Here is a 27,415-nt window from a genome sequence, read left to right as displayed (position 1 = left end):
TTCACAAGAGGCTATCCCTTCTATCATCCACCCTGATAATTCTACTTTCCCTACATCGATACACTGACTTGTTTGGAGAACAACATTCTCTCTAGATCTTTAAAGGTACCTGTGGCATGACTATAGACAACAAATTACATGATAACCACCGTAATTAACTTCAATGAAATTAAAGTACAGATATTTCGTACTGAAAATAACAGTACCTCATCAATGCGTAGAAACAAGCAAATCAAAGAAACAGGAATACAAGGAACATACAACAATTGGTGGTTTATCAATTGAAAACTGTTGCCACATGCTCGAAATTAATATATTACTAAATAATATTATTAAAACTATTTTTGATGATTACATAAAATGAGAATCTCCCAAACTTTTAGGGAGGAGGGAGGGAGGGAGAGAGACAGTCATTCCAATTCAGATTTGGCCAATGTAAAATTTTATGTAACCACCAAAAATAGTTTTAATAATATTATTCATTAATATATTAATTTCTAGTATGCAGCAACAATTTTTAATTGGTAAACCACCAATTGTTATAATATTACAATTGGTGGTCAAAGAAACGGGAATACAAGTTACATATTATGTACCTTTGATTTGCTTGTTTCTATGCACTGATGGTGTACTGTTATTTTCAGTACGAAATATCTGTATTTTCATTTTATTAAAGTTAATTACTGTGGTTATTGAGGGATTTGTTATTTATTCTCTCCAGATGCCTAAATCCTTACTCATTCAGATGCAATCTATCTCTCACATACAGTTCCTTTCTGTCCTCAAATACCCTCCAAGCATCCACATATTCCAAGCTTCTCTCTTTCGACACATTCTGGCTATTCTACTATTCATTACTGACACTCTTCTCCACAGCTCTGCATTATCATACCTGCACAACACACTCACTATCTTCTCTTTCTGTCTTCTTCCGTGCAACCTCACATCTCTTTCCACCTGATTCACACTGTCTCTCAAGTTATTCATTCCCACCATTCAATCATATCTTCCTTCTTGCTTAATTGCTCCAGTCACACTATCATTCCTTCAGGCAGACACTCCTCTGGTTCTTTCTTGTACACCATGGATCATTGAGTCTCCATTCATCACACCTCTTATCACTCTGTTTCTTTCTTGCTCTCCTGTAACCCTCACTCTCTCTCTCTCTCTCTCTCTCTCTCTCTCTCTATTCTCTGACACTTTCTCAACTTGTTCTCCCACTTTCTTGTCATCTCCTCATCCCTTGTTCTTGTACTGTCCTTTCTCTCATTCCTTCTCTTTTACTGGTTCTCCTATTCTCTCCCCTTCTGTCATTCTTGTTCCTGATACATTCCACTTCTTTTGATGCATGTATCTCTCTCTCTCTCTCTCTCTGAGTGATATACTGAGTATATCTGTCTGATACTGATAGAAGCTACCCACTCTTGCATACCATTCATCCTCCAAATTAACACTATCTTCCAAAAGTATATCATCTTTCAAACCTACTACACTCCCTACTTTTATATTCTCATGCCACTCATTTTCCACGCCCTCAATCATGCTACTTGGCTCTCTCCGATCGGTACACCTGTATCTGACTTAATACTGCCATGGTCTGTTATGTTAATTTCCGAATCACAAATTTCTTTCCATTTTCTACATTTTATGCAGACATGCACACCCTTTTCTCTCATAGCCAAAGGTATGTTTACCTGCCTTAACATTCCTTTGGCTTTGTATAACAAGATCCCATGTGCACTCCTGTCAAAGGCCATGTCAAGATCTATAAGTCATTATTATTATCAGCAAATTCCTAATATCTACCTTCATGGGGTGCACAGGGTACTATGATAGTACAATATGTTGATAATCCAGAAGTGTTGTGGCACATCTATTCATTCCCAATTCAATTCTGCTGTTATGATATTGTAAAATGCAAAGAGATGTTAGAGTAAGACTTCCATTGCTGTGCTGTACACCATAGAGGATCAAAGTGCTATCCAGTCAGCACCTTTGGGTAGATGCACTGACCAGACTTATACCTTAATGACCATTCCAGTTATACTGATTGCTCTGTATTTGGTCACTTGTTTTATGTTTAGTTCTAACTCTGTAATGGAATTAACTTGTTCTCCTTCCACTCCTTAGAAAGCTTGCTTATGCTAAGATTCAAGTTGAAAAGGGGGGGGGGGGTCATTGCTAATTATCTTTTCACCAGGGATGGCCAACCTTTTATGTTTCATGTGCCAATTTTTTCACATATGAGTTCAGATGCACTATACAACTCTGTACTCTTAAAAACTCCCTGATATCTACCTGTAAAAATGTGTTAATGTTGACATATTTAATATAGACATGAGATACTGATTTAATATAAAAACCAGATAAACATTACTTACCTTAATGAGAATTTTGAGTCTGCTTTGATTTCATCAAGCTTTTAATGCCTTGTTGGCCGAATGGTTAGCATATCCACTCTCCAGCCAAAAGGCTGTGGGTTCAAATCCTGCCATGGGCATGGATGTTTGTGATTGTCCATGAAAATACTAGTGGTAATAGTGGGCAGCAGATGGCTTTGGCTTAGATGATGTGGTTCACTGTAGTTGGTGGATTAAGTAGTGGAGACAGAGAGTCTCCACCACTTAATCCAATATAAGTCCAAGGACTCCTTGGAGCTGTCAATAATAATAATATTAATCATAAGATCAACCACCTTAATCCTAAAATTATGGTTGTGAAAGCAATCTAGGCAGGATTTGAGTTAAGGGCCTGTAAATAGCAGATTATTATTATGATAATAATAACAATATCCTTTAGTCCAAATTAGAAAAAGATTATTTAGAAGCTGTATAGCAGTGGTATTCAACCTTTTTTACAACGCGAGCTACTTTTCTATAAAAAGTTATTCGGTGATCTACTCTCTTATATAGATCACGTTCCCTGAACCTGATATCTGATTACATACAAATAAACAACTAAAAAAAATACACAACTAAAAACTTTATTTGTGTATTTAAAAATTTATTTATCACTTTTAATTATTTTAATACAACAAATATTTTAATACAACAAAAAAAAAAAACAAATATATTGGAATAAAATATTTATTTCTCTATTTTGGAAAACCAAAGTTAGAAAAAACAACAGATTGATTACAAACTCACAAGTTACAGGAAATGCTGGTTGATTAAAAAAAAAACGTTAATGTGAAATTTGGCATTGTTTGGACCTCACAATATTTTCATAGTCAAGTTGATATGAAGAAGTGGCCAATTGCAGACAATCATCCAAATGATCATTTGTAATTTCTTAATTGATTTTTTATGACGGTCATATTTGAAAAAGCAGATTCTGACAAGTATGTCGATCTGAAACACGACAGAATTTTTCGCACAATATCAGTTAATATTGGGAATTTTTCATGTGCATACTTCCAAATGACTTCATTGTTTATTGATTTTAAATGTAAACTATTCTGAATGTTTATTATCTCAAGTTCTACTTCAGCTTGGTTTATATCAAACAGCCCACTAATTTTATTTGAAATTTCTGTGATGTTCAAGTTTCCTTGAAATGGATTATTGATAAAAGATACAGTCATTTCAGTTTTATTAAAATCTTTAAATCTTGAATTTATTTATTCCTCAACTAATTCTATTTCACAAATAAATTCTTTTAAATCATAGCGAAGCATTTCTTGATTTTGTTCAAAAAATTTTAATAAATATGGAAGATGTCTAAATTCGCGGTCATTTATATTTTGCTTTAATAATAAATGATAAATTGAACTTAACATGTCAATTAAATTTTTATCTGTACCTTGTAACTCTAAATTTAAATTGCTTAATTTCGTACAGAAATCTACTAAAAATTATAAGTGTAAGAACCATTTTTTATCACTGAATTGTGGATAAGTATCTCCTTTTTCATCAAGAAAATGTTTTATATCATTAATTAATGCAAGAAATCTTTCTAAAAATTGACTTCTGCTGAGCCAGCGAATTATTGTACAACAGAAGTTCCCTATCATCATCTGCCTGTAATTTAAATAACCGCTGTTGCATCGCTTTTCCTTGAACAGAATTTACAATTTTAAATGTAATATCCAAAACATCTTTTATGTTTAATCTTTTACTACACAGTACTTGTTGGTGAATAATACAGTGGTACATTAAAAAATCTGGATATTTGTCATCGTTTTTACATAATGAAATGAAGCCTGATTTATTATCTATCATTGCAGGGGCACCATCAGTAGTAATAGACACAAGTTTAAAAAGTGGAAGTTTGTGTTGTTTCACAAATTCATCAAATGCCGAAAAAATGTCTTCTCCCCAAATCCTTCCCAATAATGGTATAATTTTCAAAATTATACCATTATTTTTCTTCTTTACTTGAATAATCTTGAAATACCATGCAAATAAATACCATTAACTGAGCAATATCAGTGAAGTCGTTTGATTCATCAAATTGTAATGAAAACGCAACACACTGGTGAATGTCTGACATTAACCTGGCCTGGAAACTTTTCTCCGGCAATCGGAACTCTTCCTTTCGACAATTTGAAACCTTGTCTGCGGCCTAGAAGTAGTCTCTCTCTAGCGACATCTCGAACCGAGAAGCTCCTTTCTGAAAGCGGGAAACTCCTCTCTCAAGCAACGTGGATCCAGACAGTCTCTCTGATGGCGACTCTGGATCGGACGGCCTCCTCTCTGACAGCAATTCTGGAACCAGGACCCCTTCTGCTTGCTTCGGTCCCTTTTTATTAGGTCTCCTCTGAGACCTCGCATGAAGTTTGGCAACCTCCAAAGAATCGGTATGAGTCTTTCATCTTAAGTTTCAAGTTTGGCACGCTTTTTGTTCTCCTTCGCTTTCTTTTGATTGTAAGTTGCCGGCCATTGGAAAATTGTTTGAACTCTTTCTGACTGACTTCGGAGATGTTTACACTTAGAACCTGCAAACCTTTCTCATACATCCAAGTTTTAATAACAATCTTTCTAATGCCACCATGTACAGCTTTGGTGACAAAAACATTGCCTTTGTTTTTAACACTAACATATTCTTATTAAAGCAGCATATACAGTTAGCTTCAAAAGAGTTATTTACAAAAACATCTAATACAAACTATACCGAGACAAACAAAGTTTATTTTTTTACAATATTCACATGGGACTTAACCTAAGTAAAAAATCGATGTAATGTGCTTTGGAATATTTAATATTTAAGATACAATCGAGTTTTTACACTTTGCTTATAATCGTATTCACTCGGCTCACTGTTTGACTTCCACTGATCCAAATTAATTCATTTACCTGGACTTATAAGAAAATTACTGATTTGACAATTTTAACAAAAAATAAATAAACAATAGCAATACACTTAAAGCAAATTAAAAATAATACAAAATAATGATAAATAAAATATTATGTTTATAGTTTTAATTAAATTTGTAAGTAAGGAGGAGTACACAAGAGATCGACCAAAAATCGCTCCGCGATCGACGGGTTGAACACACCTGCTGTGTAGCATTCATCATCATCATTATCTCATCCACTTGGTAACGGGTTGAGTTGAAGAAAGGTTCTCCACTTATCACAATCTTTGGCCATCTCTGTCATGACTCTGTAGCTGGGCAGATGGGAATAGCATTAAAAGATCAAATTTATAAATTAAACATTCTCTCTGCACTATGAAAGTGTTTATGTTAAAAATGGGCAAATATGACCTTGGGAAATGCATTACTAAATGTGCCGTTGGTGTAGATGATGTGGTTCGCTTTAGTTGGTGGATTAAGTGGTGGAGATTGAGAGTTGTAGAGTAGGTGTCCTTCCTTGACAAGTCTTTGGACTCGTTGGAGGTGTCATATAATAATAATAATGATGATGTTTGGAATAAATTAGTTACTGAGAGTAGCAGAGAATTCTTAAAATTTGGATCAGTCGATCACAACCTCATTTTGTTTTTAATCAATTTCATGGCTGAAAATTCTTGTTCACATCTATACATCATTCTGAAATAACAGATATAACTCTGTGAAAATTTTGTTAATTCTGGAAAATGCTAATGGGGTAATGAACACCAGAAATTAATCTTGTTGGAAGAATTTGGGACTAAAGGAAGCTCCTCATATTTCATGTTCAATTATGAATGTGTTTTCAAGTCAATAAGTTCCATTTGTATGTTACTAGGCATTTTCATTATTTTTTGTTTACTAAATAAACATATGCAAGTATGTTTATTTACTAAATAAACATACTTGCATACAAACTTTTGTATGCAAATATGCAGTCCTCTTTAGCAAAATCAGGAAAATGACTTTCAACTAACTCTTTCAATAATTTGATTTTTTCAATATATTTTGTAAAATTGTCACACTAAGCTGGAAAGTAATTTGTTTTTGCCCTGCAGTTTCCAGTTTAGATCATTGAGATGACTGGTAACATCAACTAAAAGTACTAAATCAAACAGCCAGTTATCATCACATAAAAGGGCTCTTTCATCAGGCAGCTCATTTTCTCTTCTAGAAAATTATGAACAGTATTTTTCAGTTTCCAAAATCTACTCAGAACCTGTCCTATAGAAAGCTGGTGCACCTTACAATGAAGAACGAGATTGCCATATTCCAAATCTAACATTTCATAATATTCTCTGAATTCTCTTCTGTTTAATCCTTTGCTCTAATTTTATTCACACATTTCACAACTGGTAATGTAACATATTGAAAAGTTAATGTTTTCCACACAGTGACTCTTGATGTACAATGCAGTGATATTTTATGAAGGATGACAGAAAAAGTTTTCAAGTTTTCTTTATCTATTATCATGCTGGCCTGGTTGGCCGAGTGGTTAGCATATCCGCTCTCCAGTCAAAAGGCTGCGGGTTCGAATCCCGCCGTGGGCATGGATGTTTGTGATTGTCTGTGAAAATAATAGTGGTGATGGTGGAAATTAGATGGCGTTGGTGTAGATGAGGCGGTTTGTGGATGAAGTTGAGCGGTAGAGACGGAGAGTTGTAAAGTAGGTGCCCTCCCTCCCTCGATGAGTCTTAGGACTCCCTGGAGGTGTCAAATAATAATAATAATAATAAAAAAGTTCTTTTGCATGTCTTATAACTGTTTGCTTTGACAGAGCAATTTCATCTACTTTCCTTTGATATTTTTATCACCAAGACATCTTGCAAATATTTGGAGACAAGGCTTAGCAATTTCTAGGACACTTCTGTCATCATCAAACTTCCATAACTTCTTTTAACAAACACATTTCATCTTCTTTTGATTTCTTCCGTTTTCTTAATTACATATTTTCTCCACAACTCAGGTCCAAGCACTAGCTTGAGTTTTCATTCTATTTCAGTCTGATGCTGTGTTTTATTGTGTCTATTACAAAAAAGTACAAAACTGCAAATGTTCACAAAGGACAAACAAACAAAGTAGAACTCTGTAGCACAGGAGTATCAATTGTAAATTGACTGACAAAAACCTGTGACACACACTGCTGTTGCTAATGCTTCACACCTCAAGATCAAATGAGTGAATTTGCAAAAGATGGGCACAAAACAATACAAATAAATTTCAGCTTTTTTTTTTTTTCTTTCTACAAATCGGTTTTTAGTTAATACGTTTTGCATAAATAGGCTTACTTTTTTATTATTATCATTGGGGTCCAATGCACCACTTTTGGTGCATGTGCCATAGGTTGGCCATCCCTGTCTTACACATTCCTTCAATACCATGCTGATATCCTATCCAATCCCAGCACTGTATTTAAGTCAAGCCCTGTTTAGAGGTATTAAAACAATAGTTTTAATGCTTATTCACTTCTGTTCTTTTCTCCAGTTTCCCATGTATAACTCTTATGTCTAACATTCATCCAAGTTGATCTGTATATCATAAAAATATTTGCATAATGCTTTACTAAAAGATCAACTAATATCCACTGATTCTAGTAATGTAATAAATCATAGTAGAACAGCACTGATGAACATGAACAGCAAACTGAATGAGCATTAGGTTGAAAGTCAAATGAATTCAGCTAAGGAAGGAATTTTGGCAGCATACCAAAATTAAAATGATTGGCTCTGTCTATATGATCATGATAGACATTGTTAAGTAAGTTTAATTTTCCTTTTGTTTGAACTCTATTTAGTTCCAATGTTATATACAAAAAGTTGTTTTGCTTGAGTTTTTTTCATATTATTTTTTACTTCACTCAACTAATGAAAATTATTTCTGAAGGGGGACATGAACATCTAAGGATTTCCAATACTGGAACTTTTGCTAAACCATCTTGGTTTGATTATGTACAATCAGAATATAATGCCTGCAGAGAGAGAGTAGCCCTTCTTGATTATTCATCTTTTACAAAATTAGAGCTATGGGTAAGTATTAAACATTATTGATAATTGATAAACATTATCAATAATGATAATGATAATTGATAAACATTATCAATAATGATAAACAATATCAATAATGAATATAAATTCATCCAGTGGTAAAAATTACTTAGAAAAAAAGACACTGAAAAATCCACATATCATGTGTTATCAATAGAGGATGCATGAAATTAGATTTATGGCAGCATTGCTCTATGCTGAAAACAGTTGGTATCATTTTGGTAACAGTTGGTATTATTACTTGTCTAAACTCATTAATCATTTGCCCTCCAAAAATACTCTGAGATAACTTAATATCTGAGTAAGGTATCAGTTTTGATGCACTGATTCAGGATCTGGTTCCTGATGAGATCCCAGTAAGAATTGTTTTAATGTGGGTCTCTATCCACATAAAGTTTTAAACCCTGTGTAGTGCATTTGTGTCATTGTTCGGCTACCATAAAATACAACCTGATTGCCAGATTGGTTAGCTAGGTGGATAATACTTAATACTGTTAAGTAATACTGATAGCACAGATAATACTGTTAAGTAGATATGCTATCTACATCATAGTTTATGAATTCAAATCCCACATTGGGCAAATATGTTTGTGATGTTAGACTATCACACTGTTTATTCAAGATAATTAAATAAAGATAATTAGATGGAAATCAATATTAAGATAATTAAATGGAATTTAATTATTATTAAATGTCAGCCTATTTGGTCAAGGGGGTTAGCGTATATGTCCTCCAACCATCAGGTCCCAGGTTAGAATACTGCCATGGGCTTGGAGTATGTGATTGTATTTAGGTGGGAGATGAGTTTCATTGGCCAGTGTGAGACCACTGTCTGTTTATTGAGGTTTGAAGTGGCTTGAAAAAAGTTCCATGTTTGGTCTCTAGAGCAGGGTTTCCAGATAAGGTAAAAAAATAAATAAAAATACAAATAAATGCAGAAAAATTAATAAAAATAGGGGTAAAAAATCCTTAGTCAGCCCACAGTACAAATGTACCATAGGTTTACAAAAAACCTTTCATTGGTGGAAGTCATATAACATAAAATAATAATATTTTAAAATTAAAGATGCCAAGAAATTATATTCTTGGTTTCATCCTTTATTCCAGTATAAGCAAACAAAGTTTATGCATGAAGTCACTTCACAACTGGGCTACTTGTATATAGAGGCTAATGACTTCACATCAATTGCCTTAGTATCCCATAATGCAAAGTACATATCCTTGCAGAAATGTGTAATGCTATGCATTATGGTAAGAGTCACTACCCAGACTGGTTTTGACCTTTATCAAGGTCTCATCAGTGGGAGCCAGACCCAGAAGTGATACCATGGTTGAAGTAATGAAAAAAAAATTTTTTTTTTTTATTTGTAGTAGTAGTAGTAGAAACTTCCAGGATGTCAGGGACTCATTGAGGGAGGCCCAGATTATGCACACTATCTGTCATACTTATTCTTGAATTCATTCATACAATCTGCACCCATGATCTTCTTCACTGCAGTCTCTTGACAAAAACTAAACATTATAATCATGTGGAGATTTCTGTGGTTAAGAAGTTCAATCAAATTATTTCGGTTTTGTGACCACATTTTTATTAAAAAAGATTGTTTTTTATTTTTTATTAAAAAATAAAAAGCAATCGATAAATAAAAATAAATAACATCGATAAAACTAAGCATTTTATGTCAAAAATTTTGTCAGATAACAAAAGGGCAACAGTGGCTTCCAACAAAATAATCTACCATATAGCACTTCCTGGTGAAGCACATACAATTTCTGAAACTCTCATAAAACCATGCATCAAAGATGTAATTCAGTGTATGCTCGATGAGAAATCCTGTTAACAAATTGATAAAATTTCTTTCTGAAATAGTACAGTTTAATGCAAAATTCATGAAATCGCTGAGGATATTAAGTAGGAACTTATTTTAAGACTTCAGTCATGTGATGAGTATTCTTTACAATTAGATGAGACAATAGACATTGCAAACCTAACAATTTCATTAGTTTTCATATGTTATTACTACAAAATTCTACAAAAAATCCAACAAAAAGAACCCTGTTCTTCCAGTCTTACCCTTGACAATACTCAAATCTCTATTCAAGATGAAATTCACCTTCTCAGAAGAACTCTAACCTCAAATCTCTCTTGGCACAAACATATCACAAATATTGCCTCCTCTGCATCCAAAAATAAATTAGATTTTCTCTTTTGCTTGAGATGTTACTTTAATTACAAACAGCTCCTAAACCTCTCGAACAGTCTTCCACCATGTGTTTACCCAGGAATACAGCTCACAGCTTTTCAATTCAAATGTGAATAAGTTCATTATTATCCTCCATGGTACCTATTAGTTTATTAGGTTGATGAACTTCTCATATTATAGGTTGATGAACTTCTCATAAACCTATAATTAACCTGAAGAAAACAAAGTGCATGATTATATCAAAAGAACCAATAAATAAGAAACTAAATATAACAGTTAACCAAAAGAAAATTGAACAGGTTCAGTCTTTTATATATTTGGGACAAATGTTTACAGACCGAGGAAATTCCCTTAAAGAAATAAAAAGAAGAATAGAGATACCAAGAAAAACCTTTATCGATATGAAAACTGTTCTAACATACAGAGACATTAAGATAGACACAAGAAAAAAGATTAATAAAATGTAAATCTGGTCAAGCCTTCTCTACAACAGTGAAACTTGGACTCTAAATAAAGAAGCAGAGAAAAAATTAGAAGTTTTTCAATTGTGGACCATCAGAAGAATGTTGAAAATATCATGGACAGAGAAAATGAAAAATGAAGATGTTTTAAAGAAAACAAAACTGAAAAGAACATTAATGAAAATAATTAAAGAATCAAAACTTAAATATTTTGGACATCTAACTAGACAAGAAAGCATTCAGAAATTAATATTAGAAGGAGAAACTGGATGGAAAAAAGAGGGAAAGGTAGACCCAGGAGAATATGGTTTGAAAACATTAACGACTGGACTGGCTTGAATTACCATAAATGTTCCAGAGCAGCGAAAGAAAGAAAAAATTCCCATGACATGGTTGCCAACCTCCTTCTAGGGGGATGACATTTGAAGAAGAACTTTTCATGGATGGGTTTTCCATTTTAAAAAAAAAAATCTCTCTTTTTCCATCAACCCAGATGGGAGTGATTTGTAAATATTTGTTTTAAGTCATGATCTAACACATATTGTCATCTACAAACCAGAACTAGATAACCCTAGTTCTGGTTTGTAGATGCTCTTATTATCCCGACACCCTTGATTTTGTCTTAACCAGTTCAATAGCAAATATAGCAATAGAAGTCACCTCTCCTTGTACAAGATCACAGTCATAACTCAGACCATTATATGGTGCAAGTTTCCTCTTCCATAGAATATTCTTTCTTCAGTCATTTTTTAACCATTGTCCATTGGCACTCTAATGGTACCAAGTAGGACTACCTCTAGAACCTACTCCTCTTTTCTGTTCTCCTTATCTAACGTGCACAACAAATACAAAACAACCATCAACGAATCTGAACCACAACTAACTTTTGAAAGGCAGCATAATTCTGGTTAAAAAAATAAATAAATAAATAATTTCAAAAAATTTTAAAAAGTGGCAGAGTTTTTATTTGGTATACAAATGACCCCACAAATGAAGATAGATACACTACTATTTGCAGATGATCAAATAGTATTAGCTACATCAGAAGATGACTTACAAAGATCATTAAAATCATTAAATGATATCTCAAAGCAATATAATATGACAATATCTAAAGAAAAAACAAAAATAATGGCATTCACAGAAGAAAACCCAATAAGAAGTAAAATAGTGATAGATAATAAAATACTAGAACAAGTAAACACTTTCAGATACTTTGGATGTGATCTATCATACGAAAAAGAAAAAGACATAGACACTAAAATATTAAACTTTGTCAAAGTAAATGGCATAATAAATAATATATTAACCCATCCCTAGTACAAAAACACACTAGAATCAGACTATATAATGTCTTGTCAAAACCAACTTTACTATACGGAAGCGAAACATGGACCATGAAAAGGAAAGATGAAAAACGAATTCAAACAGCAGAAATGAAGTTACTCAGAAAAACAGCTGGATATACCAAGTGGGACCGCAAAACAAATGAAGAAACAAACAAATGAAAATAAAACCAATTAATTACTACATAAGACAGTATAAACAAAAATGGCTAGAACATTTAAATCGAATGGACAACAGTAGACTACCAAAAATATTATACAGATACAAAATAAGTGGAAAAAGAAGAATCGGAACACCAAGAAAGAGATGGCATGAAACCAGAACAGGCCACTTGACCTAAATTCCATGTTAGGAAGAAGAAGAACAAGAGTTTCTGATACTATCCCTGATGAACAATGACTGTGGAAATATCTATATCATGCCAATCAGCAGCATTGATCAAACTAATTACTTTATTCTATACTGAATCAGTAAATATTGGAAATTCTTGCTTACTCTCTTCTTTCGGCTTAAGCCTCGCCATTTTATTGACTGCAAATCCAGTCCACAATTTTGATGATGATTCTGATAGTTGCACTGTTATCTTCCCTATTGTGTTAGGCTCACTGGTTCATGACCAAGTAACTTGGCTCCTTAGAGACTTGCATACTTCTTATGATAGGGCAGTTAATCCTATCTGTATGATCTCTTGTGTTTGTAAATTGCATGGGTTCTTCTGGCTGATTTGCCTGTTTTTGTGGTATGAAAAACCTGAGTTTCTGGAAGAAAACCTCCTTTTATTCTTCCTCTTTTTCTGCCCATTGTCTTCACTCTACTTTTCCTGAGTATTTTTACCATCCTATCTTCCAGACTACCATCACTGGCATCCAAATACCTTACCACTGTGTTTTCCATGCAGTTCACCCTATGAATATTAAGAAGAATCCTAGTTTTCTCGCACTACTTTGACCTCTGCTTCGGCAAGACAGGTGGACCCAGATGGCCTGCCCATGATCAAGTGGCTAGTGGGCTTGCCTGATCACAGTGATCACGATAATTCAATTATTGCTTGCTGGAGAGTGGGTGTCTATGTGTGGCTCTGTGGTGAGTGTGGAGCTCTGGTACTGACATAGACTCCCTTTCAGTATGAGTTATTGTTCACCCTCCATTTTATCAGGGGGCACTCAACAAGCCCCAACCATGTCCAGACATCATTGCAACATCAACTAATCACAAAATCAAGAAACAAAAAACAGGAACAGTAATAAACACACAAATCGTTTTAATTTTTCACTTACCTGTAGAATATCTATACAGAAAAATGTCACCCATCTTCATCCAGAATGGTTTGGAAGGGTTGGCAGGATCTCCACAGTCAGTCAAGAAACTCTGTTCAAGGGAAATTCTTATAGAAGAATTTCTATAAGAATTCCAAGCATGCCAAAGGTAGAAGGATGAAAAGTAGATTCAAAAAAATAAAAACTGAGCAGTGCATCCTTTATCAGGAGACAAAGAGGTCACAGAAGTAGGAATATAGTAGTAAACTCTCTTGCACTGAGAAGGCAGCTGTAATGAGTGAGGGACCTTAATGCATATGTTGGTTCCATCTTCTCATTATTACAACATCCCTGAATGGCATGATTTGATTGCTATCTCTTTAGAGCATATCAAAGAGAAAATCTAATGTGGGCTCATTTCTGATGACATTCCAAAAATAATTTCCTTAAATGAAAATCTGCTATGTACAAAAATAATGGAACATGTGCTGCATTAAGTACACGCCTCAAGATCCATTAATAGATAAGATGGATATTTCCATTTCCCCACCCCACACACAATAAAATAAAACAATTAATATACCTAGTATCCTAGGGGAGAAAATGGAAGCAGTTAACAATTTTGTACTCCTAGGATCCCAAATTAATCAAGATGGTTATTGTACTGAAGAAGTTAGAAGATTATTACTTGGAAAGAAAGCAATGACAAATTTAAGCAAGGTATTTAAAGATAAAGATATTAGTCTCTCGACAAAAATCTGGATCGTGAAAGCAATGATATTCCCTGTGGTACTGTATGGATGTGAAAGTTGGATCCTGATAAAGAAGGAAGATAGATGCATTTGAATTATGGGATTGGAGATGCTTACTAAGAATACCATGGACTGCAAAGCAAACCAATAAATCAGTGATAGACAGAATAAAGCCAGATTGCTCCCTCAAAGCTATGATCATCAAGCAAAAATTGTCATACTTTGGACATATTATGCAAGCAAATGACAGTCTGGAGAAGATGATGATGATGCTTGCTAAAGTTGATGGAAGCAGGAGAAGAGGAAGACCAAGAATTAGATTGAGTTAAAGAAGCAACTGGAATGCGCTTGGAAATTCTGAAAGATATGGCTAGGGACAGATCTGAATGGAGATTGTATGCTCATGGAATCACCAGAAGTCGAAAACAACTTGATGGAACATAACAACAACAATCCTAGAGGAAGTCCAATTTGATGATTTCCTGGATATTTTTCCTGATGAACAAAAAATGATGGATGCTGGCCATCCACAATTCTCAAAAAAAATTAAAAAAATCCAAGGCCAATGAAAACAAGACTTCACCACATTGGAAACTGGTGGCATTACCAAAAATAAATAATCAGCATTTCTACCTGGAACTGTTGCACAATTCCAATTTCAATAACAGCATCAGGGCTCTTTTGCAGAAGTATAAACCAATATACTTTTCCCTGCAGGAAACATACCTGAAGCCCAGCGACAACCCATCATTACAAAATATAACCATCATTCATAAGGACAGGAGAAGAGATGTACATGCCCATGGAAGAGTTACCATACCTCTTTCCAGCAAGTCATACTTAATACAAATGTAGAGGCAGTCGCCATCTGACTCTCAATTGGATCTCTTGTAATAGTATGCACATCTCTCTCAGGATGACCTTGACGCATCATATTACAGCTACATCAACCACAGCAGTTCACCTTCAATGTCCAAATTACACTCTTCATGATTCATTTCACCACAAAGGTGACACTTGTGCCTTTGTATGTTCTACCATTGCCTGCCAGAGAATGCCAAATTTAGAATTCCCTGTTTTTTGACCCCCCTCTGGCTGAAGGTTTCCTTGCTCCACTTGGTAACTTTTATCTGCTGCATTTACTAGTATCCAAACTCTGTAAACCAAGAAGACCTCTTTGCCTTCCTATCCAAGAAACTTGACCATCTACAATCCAGCTACCCAAACAGCGGTCATCATCATCATCTTAAGTGACCTGAGTGTCCACAACTCCAACTGGCTTCCCTTCTCTAACACTACACATCAAGCCAGACATGATGCAGAAGTTTTTGCTATAAAAAATGATCTGACAATATTGTGCAGCTACCTACCCAAATTCTAGATAATCCCCTCTGCTCTGCTGATACCTCGGATCTTTTTTTAAATAGTTCTCCATCCAGGCATACTGCAGAAGTTACCTCTCCTCTCAGCTAGTCAAACCACAATCTAGTGCAAGTTTCCAGTCTCATGGAATTCCTCTCTCCTCTAACCACACCCAACCTCATTTCCTCTGGCACCACAAATATACAAAGTGGGATGAACTTCAGAATCACTACTACTATTCTTTCCTATGGCATGACTATTGCTATATGCTCTTTTGACCATTCAAAATTCTCATCCACTTTCCAAGCCCTGGTTCAACAGAAGATGTATGAAAGCAGTCGAAGAAAAAAAAAACACTCGGGCTTACCACAAGTAGCTTGCATTGAGAACTCAAGCTTTATACTCAGCCTGTGCAGAAGCAGGCAATAAATGTAAATTTATGTCATCAAATCCAAATCCAACTTCATAAATGCCACCACTAGCAGAAAACTTGTCTATTGTCCAAATGATAGTCTTGCCTTCTGGTCTCTTGTAAAAGCCATCAGATACAACTTCTGCTCACCATCATTCCCACCTCTCCCCCCCTCCCAATTCAGATGGCACCACTGTTGTAGCACTCAAAGATAAAGCTGACCTCTTAGCATTAATCTTTTCCTCTAACTCCTGCGTATACAACAAAGGCAAATCATCTCCTTCCATACCAGACAACTGAGCACAATATGCCTCTTGTGGCCTTTCAGCAGAAAGACATAAGAAGAATATTAAACAACCAACTACAAAAGTCATCTGGTCCCAATGACATCTCTCCTATTGTACTCAAACGTTGTGTTCCAGAGCTAATTCTTGTCCTCTATCATTTCTTCAATCTTCTATACTCAGCTGGCACCTATCCCATCTCATGGAAATTAACATATATATCCAACCCATTCCAAAAAATAGAAAGACAAAAGCCTACTATTCAACTACCATCACCTCAGTCTTCTCCAAAATAAAATAAGAAAAATTAACGAAATAAAGAGCCAAAAGGTTTCACTTTGGCGATGTTAAAATTATTTAAATTAAGGGGATATTTAATCTCACATTATTTCAAAACCGAATAAGAAAACTCTAAGATAGAAATCAAAGAGTTTCATGCCGAATATAGCAAACTATAAACGTTCAGCGAGTCCAAGTGTGAGCAAACACCTGGTGGTACAATACCAGGTAACTTGTTGTAAAGGTGGATAAAGCTAGTAGTTTTAGAGTTAGAAGGCTTAGAGTTTTCTTATTTGGCTTTGAAATAATGTGGGATTAAATATCCCCTTAATTTAAATAAAATAAGAAAGCTCACCAGTTAATCAGTGAGTGGAATCCAGATCCATGGCTGATATCTTATCCTATATCACTCACACTGGACATGTTGCATGGAAAGGTTTGGAGAAATTTGCTGCTTCCCTTGACATTTCCAAGGCCTTTTTATTGTGTTTAGCATCATGGCCAGCTTTGCAAACTGCTTTCCTTTGGTCTACCTGCCACCTTCTGAAACTAGATAGCCAGCTCTCTCTCTCTCTCTCTGGTTGTTCACTGTATGTCATGGTGGACAGCATCCTCTTTTCGAGCTTTACCACCAATGCAGGAGTACCTCAGGGTTCTGTGCTTTTGCCTACCTTCTTTCTCTTATATATAAATGACCTACTCTCAATCACTACATATCCTACCCATAATGATTATGTCAATGATAGCATTCTCGAGTCTCCTACTCCTTTGACAAACCATTCAGTTCCCAGACATTCTTCACATCCTTATCTCCATACCATCCTTCAGTGGGGTAAGAATAACCTAGTCACCTTCAATACCACCAAAATGCAGTCCTGTATTTTCTCTTGCAAAAGGAATCTCAGGTCACCTTCTCTCATCCTTAGTAAAACACACCCATCAGACAGGATCAACTCTCTTTTCTTGGACTGACATTTATCTCTAATCTCTCTTGGCACAAACACACCACATCAGTAGCTTCATCTGCTTCTAAAAAATTAGGAATTCTTTTTTACTCCAAAAGTTATTTTACATCCACCTAGCTACTCGTCCTATATAAAACCCAAATTCGTCCACCCTTAGAAATACTGTACACAAATTTGGGGTGTTGCACCTAAAATCTCCTTAAAAATTCTTGATGCTATTCAGAGGAAGTAGTTCAGCTTATAGATGATCCTTCATTCACATTCTCACTTCAACATCTGTCTTACAGATGCAATGTGTCAGCTCTCCCTGTCTTAGCAAACATTATTGTGTGAATTGGTAAATATCATTTCTCCACTACTGCTGGGCAATATCCCTTTAGAGTACAACTGCAAACTCATCAAACCTGCTTCTCCTATTCCTCATGTGTTCTATCTTCTTCTTCTGTCTTCTGGAACAGTCTTCTTCATGATGTGTTTCCCAACAGTTTCATCCTACAGCTCTTTAAGAAGCATGTCAATAGGTTTCTTCTTTTTCAACCCTCATCTGCAATCTTCATCAGTGCCTTACATATGGCACTGATATGCTATAGGTTATTGTACCTCTTGCATGTAATAGGTAAATATATATATAAAAAAAAATAGTGCAGTTACCATCCTCAATAATGGGCAAATTTAAATGAGCACACTACTCTCCAGGGTAGTGCCCATACTAACATTAGAGGAAGAATTGCTGAGCATATGCTTAACAACAATAATCTCTCTCTCCCTCATGAACATAGGAAGCAACACCTTTTTTCATATAGCTACCCGAACATTCACCACTATTGACTTTAAATGTCTGCTCTCTCTCTCTCTCTCTCTCTCTCTCTCTCTTTCTCTCTCTCTCCATCCCTCCCTATTAAAGTGAGAAACTGGTGAGAGAATATGGGAATAATTATTTCCCTGTAATACCCACTTTTTACATGGGCAGCCGTATACTTCATTACAGATAACACAAAGGAAAATCGAGCAAGTTGATTGGCTCACCTCCTCTTCCCTAGCAGAATTTAATTCTGTAATGGTCAGCTCATCTATCAGCAGTGCAGTGAATCACATGGTGAAGAGTATTACACCAGCTTCCACAACTGTATTTTTTTTAACATCTAGTCTGTTTCAACTTTTTCCCTAATCTTGGTGGAATAGACCACATAAAGAGGAAGTTGTTCTTGCTTGGCTCCACTTGGTCATATCTATCTCACTCCTTCTTATTGAAGGGCAATGACTTACCATTCACATTTGAATTGACTGCCCTTGCTTCGTTCAGATTTAAATTGACTGCACCCAGACTGTGCTCATTATTTCATCCATGAGCCTATACATCTGAGTCCTATACATTCAGACAGATCTTATCTGATTCATCAAGTGTTGTTATTTCTGTTTTTAAATTTTTACAGAGCATTAACATTTATCACCTTATATAGTTTATGTATATATTAGTTTATTAATTGTAGGAATGTAGTTTATTAATTATATTTAGTGTATTTTTATATTTTTATGTCTGCTGTTTACTTTTAACACCATTTTTTCATGTTTGTTTCCATGAATATTTTGCACTTGATACACCTTTTTGTACATCTTCTTTTTATATTTTTTTTATCTATTCAGTTTCAGGTAAATGAGTGTAATTCAGGTAAACCCTGCTACCACTATATAAGATTGGCTAACTCACATTCAGTTGAAAACACCTGATAAAGGATCTTCAAATCATAAATAGGATTTGAACTAACTGATCTATAAAGCTCTATTCTTACTTTACATAACCTTCAGCTCTTCTTCCAGTATTCTATGCATTCCTGTTGCTATATTCCAATCGAGTTTTTCCAGTAGCTTTCTTACATGCATATCATCCACTTCTTTCATCTAGTTCCACCTCAACACTCATATAGCATAGCTAATGGATCTTCCAAGGATCCAACTCAGCTATTACTAATGCATCTGGAACTCTCCTACTTTTAGATTCACTAAGGTTATAATTTTTCACTTTACTTGCCACATAGCAATAAAATTCCCTCATATTTTCCTTTGCTTCTAAAAGCTGAGAGAGAATTTTACTGATTTTCAAGCTCACTTTCTTCACCATGGCTGTTATTTTTCTAGTCTGTTTTTTATAATTCTTCTTTGTTTGGTCATCACCTTTCTCTTAATGCTGGATCCACAACATTTTCTTTTTATGCAAGTCTTACTTGAAAATCTTATTTATCTATTTAACTTCCATGTAATTTATTCTCCTCACTCCAGAGATGCAATCAGGTATAGCTTCTTTCTTACACCTTATTTCTTATGCCAAGGCACTGACTTCAAGTTGTTTCTCCATCTATCATAATTATCTGCTTTTATAGTTCCATATTATCCCTTTTTATTCAAAGTCCTTACATGATTTGTCACCTCCCAAGTTAAAACTGCACAATCACTGTCTTTAATTGATGTCAAAACAGTTGCCTCATTTATGTATGGATTTCAGATTCAGTGTTCTTGCTTCAAATCTCCTGCAGTTATTCTCTTAGGAACTGTGTAAAATTTCTTTCTCTCATCTTGCCTGCAGTCTCCTCTCCTCCACTCTGTATCTCTATAGTTAAATCACTTATAATGATACTTGCACTTATTACTATAAAATTTATCTGTCTATACAATTCGCAGTCCAGTCCTCTTCTGATAAATCTCAACAGTAAATGCAGAGCTGGATATAACAGTATCTGATCATATATTTTGTTCTGTTAACCTCTACTATACACCAAATAGTCTTCTATGTGTATTACTCATCACCACCATTGGATTTGATTCTTCTGCAGTCATTAGCAGTACTCCCCTGCATTTCCTGACATGTCTGTCCTTTTGAATATGCTGTATCCATCACATTATCTTCCTGTAAGTAAGAATAATCTCTTCTATTAGCCACATCTCACTAATGTCAATAATCTTTGGTTCAATATCATGTGACTTTGCTAAAACTTCAGCTTCCAGTATTCCTGATACTAGTAGCAAGGCTTATACGTTGGTCATACATAACTGGTAATTAGCTTACGGAATTAACAATGCATATAAAGTATATTAATTAAAGGCAACTTTAATGAATAACTTCTATATTTCGACAATGTCACGTTGCCATCTTCAGGAACATAAAGATATGGTATGTGCACGCAGGCACTTTATTTCACCAGTACAGAGCGGCTGTACTGGTGAAACCGGATGTAATCTTTGTGTTCTGAAATCCTGATATTTGCTGTCCTGCCTGTTTGGCCAAAGTAGGACAATTTGCAGCTGCAAGGGACCTGGTATACACCGGGTAGGTCTAGGGGAAGTGGTTGGTCTTTGGTAGAGCGGAAAAGGGATGCCAACTTTTTATATGGCCTGTAACAAGAAGTAAGGTCATATTTTTTGAGGATATTGGTTATTTTCTCAGAGGTGTCCTGGATGTAGGGGATGGTGATAGATTTGGTGTAATCTTTATTGTGGAGGGGGGGGGGGGTTGTGGTTTACTGGTTTTAGTATTTTTTTGGGGTTATAGCCATTGGCTAAGAAAGTGTTGAGGATGTGGTTTAGTTCAGTGGTTAGGGCCTTGTCATCTGAGCAGATTAATTTTGCCCTGTTATATAGTGTTTTTATAACTCCATATTGTTGTGAGGGGGGGGGGGATTGCTGATGAATGTATCTGCCAGTATGGGTGGGTTTTCTGTAAACAGAGAAAACCAAAGATCCATCAAGCTGGCAAGTGATTAAAGTGTCTAGGAAGGGGAAGGTTTTTTATTTTCCTCTTTTTCTAAGGTGAACTGGACTCTGGGGTGTTGGTTGTTTAAGTGTGTTAGGAAGGAGTGGAGTGTGTCTGAGCCATGTGGCCCAATAGCAAACACATCATCCACGTAACGAAGCCAAATAGTGAGTTTTTTTGTGGGGCAGAGTTTAAGGCTTTCTCTTCAAAGGTCTCCATAAAGAAATTGGCCATGGGTGGGGAAAGTGGTGAACCCATGGATATCCCCTCTATCTGTTAGTAGAATTTTCCTTGCCAAACGAAATAGCCTGAGTTCATTGTGAACTGAAATAGGGCTGAGATATCGGGAGGAAACTTGGCTTGGATGAGCTCTAGGGTTTCTTTGAGTGGGACATTAGTGAATAGGGAGGAGACGTCAAAACTGACCATTATGTCAGTTTGTTGGAGTGAGAGGTTTTCTATACTGGCTTTAAAGTGGGCTGAGTTTTTTATGTGTGATGTGTGTTGCCAGTATAGCGTGTGTGAATGTTTTGGCTAAATGCTTGGCTAATTTATATGTGGGGGAATCAGTACCATCCACTATGGGATGTAATGGCACATTTTGTTTATATATTTTTGGGAGTCCATATAATCGGGGGGGGGGGGGGTCTAGATTTATAAGGTTTTAGTTTTTTAGTGACTTCCACAGGCCAAGAAATAACTTTCTTAAGGCGTCTGTGGAGAGTTCTAATCTGAGAGCTGGTAGGATTATATTCAATAGGGAGGTAAGTAGTACCGTCTAGTACTAAAGCATTAAGCTTACCTTTGTAGTCCTTTTGATTGAGCACCACAGTGCTCAATCAAAAGGACTACAAAGTTTCCCTTATCTGCTTTGGTGATTACTATTTTTTTTTGTTTTTCTTCATTTCTAGTAGGGCTGCATTCGTCTTTGGATAAGTTGGTTTTTGGAGGTTTTGCTTTAGTGAGAACACTGGCTACATCCAGTCTCTGATGTTGTTGGCGATATGGTTAGGAAGGTTGCAAATCCCCAATTTCTTTATGGAAACCTTTGAAGAGAAAGCCTTAAACTCTGCCCCACAAAAACCTACTATTTGGCTTTGTTACGTGGATGATGTGTTCGCTATTGGGCCACATGGCTCAGACACACTCCACTCCTTCCTAACACACTTAAACAACCAACACCCCAGAGTCCAGTTCACCTTAGAAAAAGAGGAAAATTAAAAACCCTCCCCTTCCTAGACACTTTAATCACTTGCCAGCTTGATGGATCTTTGGTTTTCTCTGTTTACAGAAAACCCACCCATACTGGCAGATACATTCATCAGCAATCCCCCCCCCTCACAACAATATGGAGTTATAAAAACACTATATAACAGGGCAAAATTAATCTGCTCAGATGACAAGGCCCTAACCACTGAACTAAACCACATCCTCAACACTTTCTTAGCCAATGGCTATAACCCCCAAAAAATACTAAAACCAGTAAACCACAACCCCCCCTCCACAATAAAGATTACACCAAATCTATCACCATCCCCTACATCCAGGACACCTCTGAGAAAATAACCAATATCCTCAAAAAATATGACCTTACTTCTTGTTACAGGCCATATAAAAAGTTGGCATCCCTTTTCCGCTCTACCAAAGACCAACCACTTCCCCTAGACCTACCTGGTGTATACCAAGTCCCTTGCAGCTGCAAATTGTCCTACTTTGACCAAACAGGTAGGACAGCAAATATCAGGATTTCAGAACACAAAGACTACATCCGGTTTCACCAGTACAGCCACTCTGGGCTGGCAGACCATGCCTTAGATACCCACCATAGAATTCGTTGGAAGAAAACTAAAATAATACACCGCAGCAAGCTTAAGTAAAAGATTATTCAAGGAATCATCAGCAGCTCTAAAAAACGTTCCAAACCTCAACAAATTTGGGTGCATGAAACTACCCCAAATTTGGGAGACTTACATTATGAGAACTTCAGCCCAATGGCAAAGACAACCAAATTAGCCCATCAGAGGGCACCATTAGGACTGTAGGAACAATATTAGTTTCTTGCTTTCTTCCTCGATTGCTTTTGTTAGTGCCTGCATGCACATACCATATCTTTATGTTCCTGAAGATGGCAACGTGACATTGTCGAAATATAGAAGTTATTCATTAAAGTTGCCTTTAATTAATATACTTTATATGCGTTGTAATTCCGTAAGCTAATTACCAGTTATTATTCCTGATACTTCTGAAATTAGTGAACAATGTATGATGACCCACCAGCAATCTGGTTGATAGATTCATCAGCCAAATCCCTTACTCTACTTCAATAATCATTTACAAAAACTAGTCCATAATTTCAAGGTCATCCCTTCCATACTATCGTTCTCTCTCTCTCTATTTATTGCCGACTTGGTTGGCTGAATGGTTGGCTTACTTGTTCTCCAGCCAAGAGGCTGTGGGTTTGAATCCCCCCCTCCATGGGCATGGATGTTTGTGATTGTCCTACTAACCAATTACCATATGTACTGCTGCTGTGGCCTGTGTCCTGGTGCAGCATGACCTTTGATGTCTTTGCACCATAAAAAAAAAAAAAAATGCAAATCAAATGTCTCTATTCATAGCTTATTTTAATGCCATTACTCAAAACTAAATTATAAAAGGATGTTTAGTAACTGGCTTAGATTTTTCTCTGAATTTCAAACCAACATCTTCAGTACAGAACAACATAATACAGTTTACATGTGACCATAAGTGAATCAATTTGTGTAGTAGACAAAAGATGTCAAGTCCCAATTTGACACACTCTAATGTTGTATAAAAAAAGTATTATAGTTGTGTAGAAGTCAATCTTAGAATGACAGTCTCATAAAGTTTTGGCAGATTAATGCAGCCATACTTATTAAGGTTAAGTGAATGTTTCATCACCTTTGCTGACTCTAAGTATAGTTTTTCTTACCTGTAATGACTTCTACACATTGATTTTGGTTGGTTTGCTAGTCCTGACTTGCCATAATAATAGTGGCAAACGTATTTCTTATGATCTCCAAGGTTGATGTTAACAGATCTTTCTGTCTGTCCACAGTAGGCTGTGTCACAGTGAACATCATACACTACAAAATATGCTCGAGGATGGAGTTTGGCCTTAGGAGAGTGGATCAGTGTTGCTAATTTGATGTAGTTTGAATGTAGTGTGAAGTTTATATTTTATTATTCCTTTTGCAGTCTTTTTCAGATGTACCTTGGTTATATGGAATAAGAATAGTAGTGTTTGTGGAGAGAGATTATGTGAGAGCTATAGTCATTGGCTAAGAAAGTATGCCAAAGATAGTTAAGTTCTGTAGATAGAGCTTTATCAATCATTTGAACAAATATCCTTAGCTCTGGGCCTAAGTGATTTTAGAATCCCATACTGTTTGGCTGGATGATAGTGTGATTGTTTATGTAGTTATCTTCCAGTATATCTGTATGTGTTTGTGTGTCTTGGTTTTCTATAAATGGAAAGAGGTAGTGAACCATCTGAAAGGCCAGTCAAACTTGAAAAGGCCAACAGTTATTTGATTGTTTTTCTGCTGTGAAGTGAATTTTGCAGTGTTGCCAAAATTAATGTCTAGTACCTAAGCTTGTCAACCAGACATTCTCTCCACCACCACTATCCCCTTTTGTCAGTCATAGTTTCTTATCTCCAAGGGTTTTTCTCCCATAAACTTAAGTTTTTCATCATGTAAAACAGACATATTGGCCAGAAGAACATGCACAGTTACACTGTCCATATGTAGCCTTAGCTACTTTGGCTGTGATTCCAATCTCTTTGTCATAACAATTTCCTCTTATTTTAGTGCAAATTATCTTGCAGTGACCTTCTCATGTCTAGTTTCTCTGACTACTGTATTCACTCTTGCACTGAATAACAGTTTCTCCAATTACCTAACACCAAATTTATTGAATTCTAATCCATCCTCTACTCTCATCTCCTTTGAAGTCATTTGTTCTGACTAATACAGTCATATTCCTCTTTTCTGGCTCCTTGCTATAATCGTAATTAAATCATCATGAATCTTTGCTCCCAAAACATGCTTTCATTATTTGTTCTTTTAGCACACCCCTATGATTAGGGGTGTGCTAAAAGTTTCCATTTTCTTGACTTCCTGTTTTGTATTATGAACTACTCTTCCAACTGTAAGATTTCTGTGTGTGTATATATATATATTGCACTATTCTGTTGTTTCTTCTTCTGTTTCCACATTCTTTCTTTCTTTCTTGTATGCATTGTTACCTGCCATGCTAGCTCATTTGATCATCATCAAGTTCTTGATTTGTACCCTCAAAGAGTGTACAGGATATCATGATAGTACTATATGAAAAAATTACATCATTACCAACTTCATGAAATTCTGTCATGTTATACCATCATTTTATATTGTGGTTTAAGCCAATAAGAATACAATTTCATTGGCTAAATCCCAAATTGCCAGCCTGTCCTCATTCATTCAGTATCCAGGTAAATACCGAACAGAGTGCACCATGTGAAGGTGAGGATTGGCCATTAGGTCAAAAGCTCTGGTCTGTTCTCCGCATTCCTTTAAAAGCTATGTGAAGGACTCTCCTCTCAGTTATACATTTGATCATTTATTGATAATCTCACTTGCATTAAAACTTCACATTTCGCAATCTGCTTATATTACACACATTTCTGACAAATTCTGTTACCATTCTCTCCTTTCTCCTATAGTGTAGATGGGCTGGTAATTTAGGACTTAACTGATCAAATTGTATTCTATATTGGCTGAGATTGATGGCACAACATAATCAACTAGATTGCCACATGTGTTATAAAAATGTTTACATCAGCCTTTCTTTTGTGTTATTTGATTTCTTTTTTCATATTTAATGCAGAGTTACTTTTTTTTAAAAAAAAATACAAAAAAAAAGTTAGTTTCCTTTTGATGGATGCCGTTGTTTTATATGTCATCATCTTAAACTGATTGTTTTTATCATTAACAAAACAAAATTATTAGAACTTGTTCTATGTTACATAAATTATGTATTAGATGTTTATTTATAATTTTTATGTTTGGATGACAAAAGTTTAGAACAAATACACAAAGTTTTGCAATTTAATATTTTGATTTCTTTTATCCCTTTAAGTCTCCGGGCAAAGAAGTAGTTGAATTATTGCAGTATCTGTGCTCCAATGAAGTTGATATACCTCTTAATTATATTACTCATACTGGAATGCAGAATAAGTATGGTGGTTATGAAAATGATTGCAGCCTTGTTCGTATAGATGAAAATCGGTAAGAAATCTTCTGTACTGTGTGATATGTTGTGTACTGTTATTTACTATGTCTCATATAGTTCAAAACATGATAAATTCGCATTTTCTGTCCACTGCTGAATGAAGGCCTCCTCCTCTAGCTCTTTCCACGTTCTTGGCAATGATTGACCAATTTTCCCCAACAAAATTTTGACAGTTCACCACTCCATCTTCTTTTAGGACATCCTCGGCCTCGTTTTCTTTCTTTTGGAATCCAGTTCATTAGTATGGTGGTCCGTCTCTCATCTTCTGTTGTGGATAGATGTCCAGCCCATTTCTGTTTTAGTCGCTTATGATGAAAAATTATGTCAGTGATGTGAGTCTGGCTTCTTATCCAGGTGTTTCGCTTCTTATCTTTTAATGTGATGCCTAGCATCAACCTCTCCATTTTTCTTTGAGTTGTCGTTAGTTTATTTACCAGTGCTTTTGTTAGCTACCAAGTTTCACAACCATATATGATGACTGGAAGTATACACTGGTTAAATGTCTTCCTTTTTAAACAGACTGGGACATCATTGTTTTGAAAAATGCTTTTCAATTTTCTGAATGCACACCCCATTCAAGTTAAACTCTCCTATTTATTTCTTTTTGGAGTGCCCAGTTTAGATCAATGAGATGACCTAAGTATGTATATGAAGAGACTCTTTCCAAGAAATTGTTT

General features: G+C 35.5%; 1 protein-coding gene across 7 annotated transcripts in view; it reads left to right on the top strand.

Moving 5' to 3' along the window:
* Positions 1-27,415, top strand: part of LOC150110256 (pyruvate dehydrogenase phosphatase regulatory subunit, mitochondrial) — a 366,839-nt gene that overhangs the window by 214,278 nt on the left and 125,146 nt on the right. For all 7 annotated transcript variants that reach the window (XM_090398625.1, XM_090398618.1, XM_090398634.1 and 4 more), the window contains exons 13-14: positions 8,216-8,358; positions 26,586-26,734. In XM_090398625.1, the coding sequence (XP_090254751.1) occupies positions 8,216-8,358; positions 26,586-26,734 (292 nt within the window). The remainder of the gene's footprint in view (positions 1-8,215; positions 8,359-26,585; positions 26,735-27,415) is intronic.

Source organism: Typopeltis vanoorti, chromosome 1 (assembly GCF_054136105.1).
Source record: "Typopeltis vanoorti isolate ZY-2024b chromosome 1, IOZ_Tvanoo_1.0, whole genome shotgun sequence".
Lineage (NCBI taxonomy): Eukaryota > Metazoa > Arthropoda > Arachnida > Uropygi > Thelyphonidae > Typopeltis > Typopeltis vanoorti.
This window is presented reverse-complemented; position numbering and strand designations above follow the sequence as displayed.